Source organism: Ylistrum balloti, unplaced genomic scaffold (assembly GCF_031769215.1).
Source record: "Ylistrum balloti isolate Yb309-2 unplaced genomic scaffold, AGI_CSIRO_Ybal_v1 Utg370076, whole genome shotgun sequence".
NCBI lineage: Eukaryota > Metazoa > Mollusca > Bivalvia > Pectinida > Pectinidae > Ylistrum > Ylistrum balloti.
In genome coordinates, this window is record NW_026782115.1 from 886,551 (window position 1) to 900,096 (window position 13,546).

At 38.3% G+C, this 13,546-nt stretch overlaps 1 protein-coding gene across 1 annotated transcript; it reads left to right on the plus strand.

Moving 5' to 3' along the window:
• The first annotated feature begins 3,713 nt into the window (after positions 1–3,713).
• On the plus strand, positions 3,714–10,806 carry LOC132549734 (glycogen phosphorylase, muscle form-like). Its single transcript, XM_060213688.1, has 2 exons — positions 3,714–6,070; positions 10,578–10,806. The coding sequence occupies exons 1-2, from the start codon at positions 3,714–3,716 to the stop codon at positions 10,804–10,806; spliced, it is 2,586 nt and encodes an 861-aa protein (XP_060069671.1).
• Positions 10,807–13,546: the final 2,740 nt, after the last annotated feature.

Here is a 13,546-nt window from a genome sequence, read left to right on the forward strand (position 1 = left end):
CGCCTTTCTCCCCCGTCTCTCCCCACCGTCACTTTTTTAACGTTTTACAATCAAAAAAACACATTACATGTTGATAGATGTTTAATCTTGTTTTATCAAGAGTGTAAATTCCTGATCCTGTATAAATGACAAATGTATTCGCACGTTTCGTTCATTCATTCTTTAACGTAACTTATGTACATATATATTAGTGATCCTCGTCCGTCCTCTCCAACTCGTGTAATCACGTATATATGTGGAATCCCAACCCCACCCACACCGGCACCCTTACAATTACGTGTAGTCACCCGTTTTTGTTATATTTCATCGTTATCTGTTGTGGGTATAAATACAATTAAACACAGCCTTGATGGAACCCCCCCCCCCGTCCCCCTTTAAAACAAGAGTTACGTCATCAGTACCTACCAACACGTGTCAGTATCACAAACATCCAGGCCATAATCTCTAGTTTACATATTTTACTGCAAGTTTATTTCAGAGTTTGTAATAAATGAAGATTTTATATACAAAGAATTATATTCATGTAGACCATAAAATGAAGGTTCGACATCAGTCGTCGATATTTTCTTATGTCGCAGTGACTCGCCAGGTGTCTTTCTGTACTCGCGGTGCGAGGAGACGTTTGCTGCATCATAACAAACCACGGTCATCTAAACTATCTCACGGATCATCGAGTTTCCGATATAAACAAGTATAGGTTACGTCTGGTAACCATCGATAATACTGGTAACTGGATATAATCCGGTTATCATTTGGTTTATTTATTAGTTGCGGTATTTATTTAATTGATATAATTAATGTTAAAACTAACGTTGCTGGTATATTACATAGGGTTACTATCAAACACACAACTTCATAGGGTTATTATTTAGCTATTTTTTTCTATAAAGTTACTATTTGACTAATTTATATACCCGATAAGGTATACAGACTTTTCTCATTTCCCTTACATGCTTTTCGTTTTTATTTTCGTTTATTTTTTCTTTTACTGAATGTAAAAAAACGAAATGGGCGAAATGAAATAAATCCCACCCCATCTCGTTTCAGTTTCTCTTCAGATCATTTCGTTTCGTTATTTTTGTTCCGCTTTTTTCTTTATACGAAATATTCAGAAAAACTGTTAAATATGTCAGATATTTGTCGAAATATCATTTATTATTCTTAAATGATGAAAAACATCCCGAAACATACAATACTGTCCATTTAACGTGAAATTAATTGTCAAGTTCTGCTTACATCAAATCTATGCAAGATAATTTTTAAAAGTTAGTAAACAATAAATATGCCTGTATTAGCTTTTCTATAATTTAAAATCAAATTCGTAATCATACAAAAATCCAAGGGACCGAAACTAAAACTGAATTAAAGAACTGAAATTGTTTTACGATAGAATTTTTTTATTTCAAAATCATCTTAAATTTGAATCTCCCGTAATTCTACATTGTTTATCCCTATTTTTTATTTAATGTCAAACAATGATGAAAAGTGATTTCCTAACAAATACATCTGTTACTTATGTGTCTAAGTTATGTTTTTGACGTATTTTTGAAGTTGAGATGTAGATAGTTTACAATCATAATTGTCTAAAGATGATGAAAATATGAATATTTAAATAACAGTTTATGAAGGAAAATGTGTAACCTACCTTTCATAGCATCTAGGGTTGTCAATGGTTAATGTCCTACCGGTCAGTGCAGTGACCGACACACCACAACTTGTCGTCTTTCAAGACCTGGTTTCTGGTTTTCGCGCGATTTAAAAGACCAACGTAAACAACGGAAGAACTTTCCCTTTCCTCGGTTAAACAATATACAGAGAAAGTCTATGAAGTCGTATCATTGTATATTAAAGGTTTAAATTACCTGTAGCGTCTAAAACAATGATGTTAGTATGTATGTGCATTAAGGGTGCAAATTCTTACACCGGCAGGAAGGTGATACCCGTTGTTTTACAGCCGGGTGGGTATGGTGGTACAAGGCATTATACACATTACCTGTGTAAGTACCTGGATGGTAATTAACTATTTATTGGGGTAGCCATTGTCCCCCGCCCAAATGTTGCCCATTAAACATTTCCGCTGTGGTCGTGTCTAGCTCCTATCAGACATTCCTGGGCTATCGGGGTGTTATCTTATTTATATTAAATATCATAAACAAAGTGTGATATTTCCACTTGAGGGACAACCACCCCAACGATGTCCTGACAGGTCATGTGATACTCAGGATCCACTCCCTGTAATATCCGGAACCATTTCATGCGATCCTGTATAAGTATATAAAAACCATTGATAAAAAAGTACCTAAAAGTCAGTCCGGATGAAAGTTATTTGGAACTCTCCTGGTAGATTTGGAGAGGAATGTCAAATTATAAGAGTTTGTAGAAATGATGAAGTGAGCTTCCCCCTTCTCTGAACGAAAAAGATGTTTTTCTGTGTCTAAAGCAAAATCTGTGCACTAAGATATTGTACATCGCTTGTATCTGTGATGACAACCAATGCCCTTCTGTTGTAACTTGTGTATTAAAAAAAATTAAATTGAAAAATTGACATTTATTTGCAATTAAAGCCCCAATATACGTAACATTCACCAAAAATTTAGTGTAGAATCACACATAATTATTGAGATATTCTCTAAGATGTAGTTAAAATTAAGTTATTCAAACAATAGTTACCATGACTTTGTGCATAAAGTATTGATATATGAGCAGTTGAAACTCGCTATTTGTAAACACACCTCCATTTTAAACACGCCGCCATCGAAATTACGATTGTTGATATTTATATATATATATTTTGAAGAGTTATCTAACTATTAATGTACTTCCTCGAGTCATTTAATAACTACGGGTACAAATAAAATTTTAATGTCGAGTAAAATTATTATGTTAAGATTAATTAGATAATAGACCCAGGTACAACTTGCAGCTCATAAGATTGAGACAGTCTTGTACCGTAATATTCGTTCTCTACTCTCGTACGCCTGGACTGTGGTCACATGGATATGTGGTCTCTTATGAGTAATATGAGAAACCACGTGGTCGGCAGGTGACCTTGTGCTTTTTCACGTCCAATTTCTTAAAATTCCATTAAGTAACGGACGGACGATGAACCTATAACTGTTATGATATAGATCTAGTTCAATATGTCATTTTCGTAACGATGGTGACGCATTTTTTGAATGACGCGAGTTACGGCACGGGCTACACTAGTACCTTGATTTGAACCCGTGTCTCCGTATCTTTTCATGATTTTAAACCCTCTTGGTTATAAAGATATCAGTAATGTCCTAACAAGAGAGATCAAAGTTTATCAAATATTTGATCTCCCAGAGTTACTTCCCTTCGTTCTACGCTGTCAGTACGGTGTAGTGATGAATGTTAGCATGCTAACGGTCCATTGAGCGATTATGATGTCGTTATTTCGTTGTGTAACTTTGTATTGACTGCAATCAGAATTTTAGTCAACATTCAATAGGTCAATGTTACCTCTGTAGAAAAGAAAAGAAAAACAAACAGAACTATTGACTATATCAGTCAGGTCCAATCCTAACGTTTTTACAATGTACAGCGTTAGATACGGTCAGCACAGATGAACAAGCATCGTGTCTAGACAGTGAAGTCCTGACAATGGTTATGACGTCACAGTTAACACGAAAACAATCTTCAATGCTAGTGACGTCATCATATACGGTCCTTGGTGACATTCAGTACCAATCATGTCGTCCGTGGATCCGGACCCGTTATCACGTCTAGGAGTACGCGGTTTGGAGGCACTTGTTGATGACGATACGAAAAAACGGCAGATTAGTATCCGACATATCGCACCGAAGGAAAGCATTAACACTTTGAAGGATGCTTTCAATCGCCATCTACACTACACGATGGCGAAAGACCGGAACGAAGCCTCTGATTGGCATTTATATATGGCTCTGGCCCATACTGTCAAGGACACGCTGGTCAGCCGATGGATTCGAACCCAGCAACACTATTACAAGAAAGATCCCAAACGTGTGTACTACATCTCTCTGGAATTCTACATGGGTCGGACGCTAACCAACACTATGGTTAATTTAGATATACAGCCAGCATGCGAAGGAACAATGCGAAAGTTGGGCCTTGATATGGAAGAGCTAGAGAACAGCGAGGAGGACGCTGGTCTCGGAAACGGTGGACTTGGGCGTTTAGCCGCCTGTCTAATGGACTCAATGGCCACGCTAGGTATGGCAGCCTATGGATACGGTATCCGCTATGACTATGGTATATTCGAACAGAAGATCAAAGGTGGATGGCAGGTGGAGGAACCGGATGAGTGGTTGAGGTATGGAAACCCATGGGAACATGCGAGGCCAGAGTTTACCATTCCTGTACATTACTACGGCAATATCGAACACAACGAACAAGGATCCAAGTGGGTTAACACACAGGTGGTTCAGGCCATTCCATACGATACGCCGATACCTGGTTTTCGTAACAATACGGTTAACACTATGAGGTTGTGGTCTGCAAAAGCATCAGATAGCTTCAATCTGAATTTCTTCAACAATGGAGAGTATTTGAAAGCAGTTTACGATCGAAATTTAGCTGAAAACATTAGCAGGGTCCTCTATCCCAATGACAACGTCTTTGAAGGCAGGGAACTTCGTTTAAAACAAGAATACTTTCTTGTTTCTGCTTCTCTTCAGGATATCATACGGCGGTACAAATCCCCGAAACGCGGAGGAGCGCACGGCTTCCGGAATTCGTTCTCAATATTTTCCCAGAAGGTTGCACTGCAGTTGAACGACACCCATCCATCACTCGCAATCCCTGAGCTGATGCGCCTCCTACTGGACGAAAATGGTCTCGCATGGGAAAATGCGTGGGAGATTGTCCAGAATACATGTGCCTACACGAACCACACCATTCTTCCAGAGGCTCTCGAACGCTGGTCTACGCAGTTACTGGAAAAAGTCTTACCGCGACATCTTCAGATTATTTACATCATCAATCACCACTTTCTTGATGATGTCAAACAGCGTTATCCTGGAGATGAGGACCGTGTTCGGAGAATGTCTATTGTAGAAGAAGAAGGGGAGAAACGTATCAACATGGCACACCTATCGATCGTTGGGTCACATGCTGTGAATGGGGTCGCTCGTATACACTCCAATCTGCTGAAGAGCAAAATCTTCAAGGATTTTTACGAAATGTATCCCGAAAAGTTCCACAACATCACGAACGGCATCACACCCAGACGATGGCTTATGGTGTGTAACTCATCTCTGACAAAAATCATTAGCAATACTATAGGAACCGAATGGCTCACCAACCTTCACTTTCTAAGGAACCTGGAATCATTTCAAACCGAAGAAAGGGTTATCCGACTGATCATTGAATCTAAAAAAGAAAACAAAAGAAAGTTGGCTGCCTATCTGAAGCAGAATGGAAATTTTGAAGTCAACCCTAACTCTATGTTTGACGTCCATGTCAAAAGAATACATGAATACAAACGTCAACTTTTGAACTGTCTTCACATCATTACTTTGTATAACCGAATCAAAGCAAATCCCGACATGGAAGTCGTACCCAGGACCGTGATTATAGGTGGAAAGGCAGCACCTGGCTACTTCATGGCCAAACTAATCATCAAGCTGGTCAACAACATCGCCCAAGTTGTCAACAATGATGAATCCATACAAGATAAACTGAAAGTGGTGTTCCTACAGAACTACCGAGTCTCCCTAGCAGAGAAAGTCATCCCTGCAGCAGACCTAAGTCAGCAGATCTCTACTGCCGGAACTGAAGCTTCCGGTACCGGAAACATGAAATTCATGTTGAATGGTGCTCTGACGATTGGAACCCTTGACGGTGCCAACGTCGAGATGCGAGAAGAAGTAGGCGAGGAAAACTTTTTCCTGTTTGGGATGAATGAGACAGAGGTAGAAGATGCCAGACCAAACTACTATCCAAAGAAATATTACGATGAGGATCCAGAGCTGAAGCAAGCACTTGATCAAATCAACAATGGATTTTTCTCTCCAGAGGATCAGGGACTCTTCAGGGATATCTATAACCAGCTCGTGTTCTCAGACAGGTAAACAGTGTTTTTTTTTATTATAAACATTTTTTAAAAAGTTTTTTTATTTGGTCGATAGAATATATTTTTAGGAAAAGTTTCCTGTTCATGGTAGATGACGGTGTAAGTTTACAAAATGTATTCTTCATTGGGAGATAAGGCTCTCGTTTACTGATAGAAGAAACTTGTTGTTCAGTGGGATTTTTTTTATTTAATTTTAGAAAAGATTTTCATGTGCAGGCGATTTGTGTTAAAGAAAAGAATATACTTCATTTCAGCAGGTGATGGTTCGTGTTGAAATAGCTAAAACCTTATGTCCACATTAAGGGTCTCTTGGTTCAAATGTAGAATTTCATGTAAAAATGGGGAATATTTTGCAATGTCCGTGACAAATCTTTGTAGAGTAACTATGGGTACTTCAATTCATATTAACACGTGCAATTTGCTGTTTGGCGATTCGGGTAGCAATCCTGATTAATGACGTGCCGGACTAAACCTTTGGCACTGTATTCAAAGACAACAACGACGATAACTGATGAGAAGCGTGTTGGTAAAAACATTGTATCACAGCATGCTAATTGGTATCGAAACATCGATGTTGTGGCAAGACGGATATCCTGGACTCAAGTATTGTCTAAACGTGGTATTGATGTGCTCTAAATTGTTTTAATCGTCTTCTGGTAAGGAAGTAAAATATCAAACAAGACTACAGACACTCCCTTCTGTGTGTATGTCCTTGGGATTTGTATTACTATAATGTAATAATAATTATCCTTTATAAAATAAATTATAAACAATTACAAGAAATATATTGGGCTACTGTGAAAGCTTGTAGAGGAGGTCTACCACAATGGTTTGAAAGATGGACAAATATATATATATATATATATCTGTGACAACTGTGTCTGTAGATAAATTTTCCAGGGTGATGTAAAGATATCTGATCAACTTTGATAAATTATTTGAATTCGTGAGAACCGCGTACTCTTCTGTCAGATTGTGCTAGGGTAGTTTCTGTAAGAGAAACACATTATTGTACTTTTGTACACAAGTGTTAGACGTGCGTCCGATTTTATAGTTATAAGAGCTAGTGTTTAGCATGTTGTTGTTGATTGTGTCCGATCATCTCTCTGTGTAATTATCAACCAAATATTTAACCGCTGCTTACCATAGAATTCTTGTATGGATCTAATCACGTGATACTCTAACAGCGATGTTTTTAACTGTTAAGCATGTAAGGGATTGGACAGTCTCTGAGCATGACTTAATTACTTAATGTCAGGCTTTAGGAAACCATGCGTCCAATTTGTTTGTCATGTAATAGAGTTAATGTGTAGGAAATTTATGAAACAACGTGACCGACTGGTCTTACAAATAGCTGGTTAAAAAGACGTTTTACGCTTGAGAAGTAGGTAAAATTTCATTTTCGAATGACTTGGATAATGTGCTTACTGTTTGCATATTCATATGATAAATCAAAACTTCTGCTTATTTCAAAAATAGATAAATTCTCAAAATTAAGCTGTAGATTCATAAGTAGAGAAAAGCAAAAACAAGATTTCTAATGTCGGTATACTATAAGTCTGATATCTTTTGTAGAAACTCGAGAAAGGGTAGACCACACACACGACGGAGTTGGTTTTTTTTCCTTACGTCGAATTTAACAGCGTAGCTCAACTTTTTTATTGTTGCATAACAAATTATGGGGAGTCACGCGATTGCATTTCCTTTCAAATAATTATATCTGTTACGACTGTCGTTTTAGACAAAACATCACACAAAGTGACACGGGAACAAAATCCGACAACGCCTTCCAGTCATCCATATTATGTTGAAATAGATGATAGGTCTTTCTTTAATAAAAATAAATCAATTGGCATTTTTATATATTTTTGTTTGATACAGCTCCATCTTTAATCCGACATTAAAATCACACCAGAATTTTAACAATTTGTATAATCAATAATAAAGGAAAATATTTCAAAATTATTAGTAACTTAACTGGTGATAATTATGAATTGTCAGTTTTACATAAACACACGTTTCTCATTTTCAAACAACATTTATTGCATAGGATAAAAATTCCTTTAACACTAAATAAAATATGCAAGTGGTTAAACATTTCTGTAGTAAGCTCTACGGTACATGGCTGATTTTCAAACAAAAATGTTTCCAGAAGGAGCTCTACGTTTGGTTAATGAAAATTTGTATAAAAATTTCCAGTGACATCATTTCATAGACAATGACCAGTGACATCACCTTCATCAGACAACTGACCAGTGACATCACCTTCATCAGACAACTGACCAGTGACATCACCTTCATCAGACAACTGACCAGTGACATCACCTTCATCAGACAACTGACCAGTGACATCACCTTCACCAGACAACTGACCAGTGACATCACCTTCATCAGACAACTGACCAGTGACATCACCTTCATCAGACAACTGACCAGTGACATCACCTTCATCAGACAACTGACCAGTGACATCACCTTCACCAGACAACTGACCAGTGACATCACCTTCATCAGACAACTGACCAGTGACATCACCTTCATCAGACAACTGACCAGTGACATCACCTTCATCAGACAACTGACCAGTGACATCACCTTCATCAGACAACTGAGCAGTGACATCACCTTCGTCAGACAACTGACCAGTGACATCACCTTCATCAGACAACTGGTCCGCGACACCACCTTCACCAGACAACTGACCAGTAACATCACCTTCATCAGACAACTGGTCCGCGACACCACCTTCATCAGACAACTGACCGGTGATATCACCTTCATTAGACAACTGGTCCGTGACATCACCTTCATCAGACAACTGACCAGTGCCATCACATTCATCAGACAACTGACCAGTGATATCACCTTCACCAGACAACTGACCAGGGCATCACCTTTACTAGACAACTGACCAGTGAAATCGTCTTCATCAGACAACTGACCAGTGACATCACCTTCATCAGACAACTGGTCCGCGACACCACCTTCATCAGACAACTGACCAGTGACATCACCTTCATCAGACAACTGGTCCGCGACACCACCTTCATCAGACAACTGACCAGTGACATCACCTTCATCAGACAACTGACCAGTGACATCACCTTCATCAGACAACTGACCAGTGACATCACCTTCATCAGACAACTGACCAGTGACATCACATTCATCAGACAACTGACCAGTGACATCACCTTCATCAGACAACTGACCAGTGACATCACCTTCATCAGACAACTGACCAGTGACATCACCTTCATCAGACAACTGACCAGTGACATCACCTTCATCAGACAACTGACCAGTGACATCACCTTCATCAGACAACTGACCAGTGACATCACCTTCATCAGACAACTGACCAGTGACATCACCTTCACCAGACAACTGACCAGTGACATCACCTTCATCAGACAACTGACCAATGACATCACCTTCATCAGACAACTGACTAGTGACATCACCTTCATCAGACAATTGACCAGGGCATCACATTTACCAGACAACTGACTAGTGACATCACCTTCACCAGAACACTGACCAGTGACATCACCTTCATCAGACAAACCAGTGACCTTCATCAGACAGTCAGAAAACTGAACAGTGACATCACCTTCATCAGACAACTGACCAGTGACATCATCTTCATCAGACAACTGACCAGTGACATCACCTTCATCAGACAACTGACCAGTGACATCACCTTCATCAGACAACTGACCAGTGACATCACCTTCATCAGACAACTGACCAGTGACATCACCTTCATCAGACAACTGACCAGTGACATCACCTTCATCAGACAACTGACCAGTGACATCACCTTCATCAGACAACTGACCAGTGACATCACCTTCATCAGACAACTGACCAGTGACATCACCTTCATCAGACAACTGACCAGTGACACCACCTTCACCAGACAACTGACCAGTGACATCACTTTCATCAGACAACTGACCAGTGACATCACCTTCATCAGACAACTGACCAGTGACATCACCTTCACCAGACAACTGACCAGTAATATCATTGTCGAAACTTCACACTCAAATCGTCTACTGGTTGAAGAAAATATTCCGAAATATCACCTATTTTGTTCTCTTTGTAAATTTTACAATGCGTACTGAATACAAAATACTCCAATTTACGACCTTATATGGCTTCAAAAGAGGTGTTTGTATACACAATAGGTATGTATGTATAAGTGTGATAATACGTGACCGCATTGTTTTGTTGAAATAGTAATTATCGCTTGTTTTCATGTCATTCATCATAATGGACCAGGTCAGTCAGTATACATTTACACGTAACAATAACTTATATGTGAATGAACTCAAAAGATTTCAAACAACTCTAGTACAAAGGTTCAATACCGCACGGAAGCCATACGTTTTTGGATTATTTAAATACCAGTTCATATTCAATCGATTTTTCTTTCTTGAGAACTACTTTTCATGACGTATTAACACGCATTATCACGTATCATGTTTTTTCACAGATATATGCTTCTTGCTGACTTCCGGTCTTACATTGAGTGTCAGAAACGGGTTGATGAACTGTACTGCAGGCCCCGCGAGTGGGCTAGGGTGTGTCTCCTGAATATCGCCGCGGCAGGCAAGTTCTCTAGTGACCGTACCGTCACTGAATACGCCTCCAAAATCTGGGGAGTTGATCCTTCCGATTACAAACTTCCGCTCCCACATGTTGTGTCAAATGATTCACATTGAAATATCTCAAAATGGACACGAACAACAACAACACTACCAACAACAACACAGAATGGTTGGAAGGGGACCATAATGACACCATAAATCCAGTATTTTGCGAGTAATAAACATTGATGTGATTAAAATCGTTTGCGTTTTCAATTTAAATTTCATTTGCGAACAAATAAAAGTTTATCAAGATTGTAAGACATATAATACTCAGTTAACTGTCCACACGGACCTGTCAATATCAAAAGTCTGGAATACATAACACTCTTCAGGCAATTCGGATTTTAAGTAGAATGAAAATTATGTTGGCACGAAACTGTTCAATTGTTAACGATAACACATTGGAAGAACATGTATGTTATGTTTCTGCTACAAAATATTCAGTAATAAAGTTGCCCACTATTTTTTACTTTATAAGGGCAATTCTTTAAAAAAAACGGGATTTTTTTTAAGCTATTACAACATCATTCATTAGTGATAAGATTGAAACAATTAAAAGATGAAAAACGGACGGAAAAGATCGATCTTGTATCGATCGAATGAAGATCAAATCAACAGAGAACGCCAGGACCCCTCTAGGACTTCTTCTATCGTTCAAGCTTATATATTGAAAACTGTTATAAAAATTGCAAGTGATGGTCCATCCCTTAATGAATTCACTAAAAATATCTGCTATTTAATGTAAAATATATATATATATAACATTATATTAGCACAACGTATAGAGCTGATGTAAATAGATTTGTCAGGTCCAAATCTTACTCTAAACAAGGACCGATCGGAAACATGTTCTACCAGGACCAGTTTTAAAACTGAAAGCTGTTACACATCTGGATTTACCCTTGACACGGAATGTTTATTTCCTCACGGTATGTTGAAATCATTTAAAAGTCGTTTTTCATTGAACAATAGAAAATAACTATACAATACTGTGGTAAATTTAACTTCACGCTCAATCAGCGACTTCTAATTGTTAACGAAAAGGCTGGCCTATATTTTTCGTTAATCTTATTATTGTTTACTGTTATTTTGATTCTCGTTTGATAAATTTCTACGGTCACGCGATCAGACTTTTTATATGATCTTTAATTGGGTATTCTCCTATACTTAATTAAAGGGACAACAGGAAATATATAGAAAGTCATTCATCAAATTTGAAGTTTATTTGGTGCGTCTGCAGGTTTGATGTAAATGTAAGAGAAAAAAAATTTGATTTCAGCAAATTTGAAAAACGGTTCTTTGTTTCAGAATGAAAAAAAAAATATACTTATACACAAAATCAATTTTTAATCCGGATCCGGAAGGCTCCGGAGGACGCGTCTTTTAATTTATCAATCCAAGTAACGTCACTAATTCAAATGGAGATTCGATGAAGTAAACACATACGACAAGTTTGAAGTTCCAGTGACTAGTAGTGCAGGAGACAGAACCCAGACAATTATTGCTTTGTTGTAGGTCAAAGGTCAAAATGTTGGTCTAATTGACCTACTTTTGATACACGACACAGTGCCTCACCTAAGTGAACATATACCCCAGTTATGAAGTTCCAGTGACAAGTGGTGTAGGAGAAATTTTTTCTTTGATATGGGTCAAAGGTCAAAATGTAGATCAGAGTGACCTATTTTGATATATGACACACAGTCTCACAGAGATTAACCTATACCCCAAATATGAAGTCCAGTGACAAGAAGGGTAGGGGATAGACCCGGAACAAGATAGCAGATGATGAAAGGAAGGACAGACAGACGGACAAACAGATGGACAACACAAAACCAGTTCCCTTTCTCTGGTTGCTGGTGGAGGACTGTAGAATTATTTACTTACAACATACAAAACCCATTGATATAAAATTTACAGGTATTACCCATCCAGCAGGAGTTTCCAAGATAATCAACTGTACAGTTCACTTAAGCATATAGGGTGGTCAGGAAGCGTTGTGGTAACAAACTCGCCTTTCATCTAGCCATCCGGGGTTCAATTTCAGGTAATGACCGGAAAAGGTAGGGGTCACTCTGCAACAATGTGGGCTTTCCCCGGTACTCTGCTTTCTTCCTACAATAAGACCCCGCGCATGCTTGCATCTGCACCAAGAAGTGTTTTATATTAGTTGAAATATGAACTTTTTTCACAAATTATTGTAAAACTTTGTATTTTATTTAAAGCCCCAATATACGTAAAAATCACTACAAAAAAACAGACTTTATCTTATTTTCCCCGTAATATATGTAACAAAACAAATACTTTCCTTTAATTAAAGAAAATAAAACTGATTGTTTTCAATTTAAATAAAAATTGAAAACATCGGAAAATAAAAAATGTGGGACCCACAATAATATATACATTACCGCTCGTAGCGATGACATTGAGCATGCGCATATTCAGCGTGTGTAAACATGGCAGACACAGTACAGACGTTCACCAGTCGCTTCCTTTTTTCCCAATCCTACATCAGGCCAGCTCTGAATTCTTACGTTATAATTGTGCGTCGTATCGTTTCTAAACTAATTATTCCTTCTAATAATTTCCCAAAAACTGAATGTTTATCACAGGAATACCTCAAGTCTACGACAAGACTTCGCAGACAATGTTTGTAAACAAAAACTTACCGTAGACATATCTGCATGTGCTTCCTCTATAAGTAGAAACCTCAACTCTCGCGAGACAGGTCATGAACTTTCCGACGTGGTTCGGCAACAATCGTAATTTCGATGGCGACGTGTTTAAAATGGAGGTGTGTTTACAAATAGCGAGT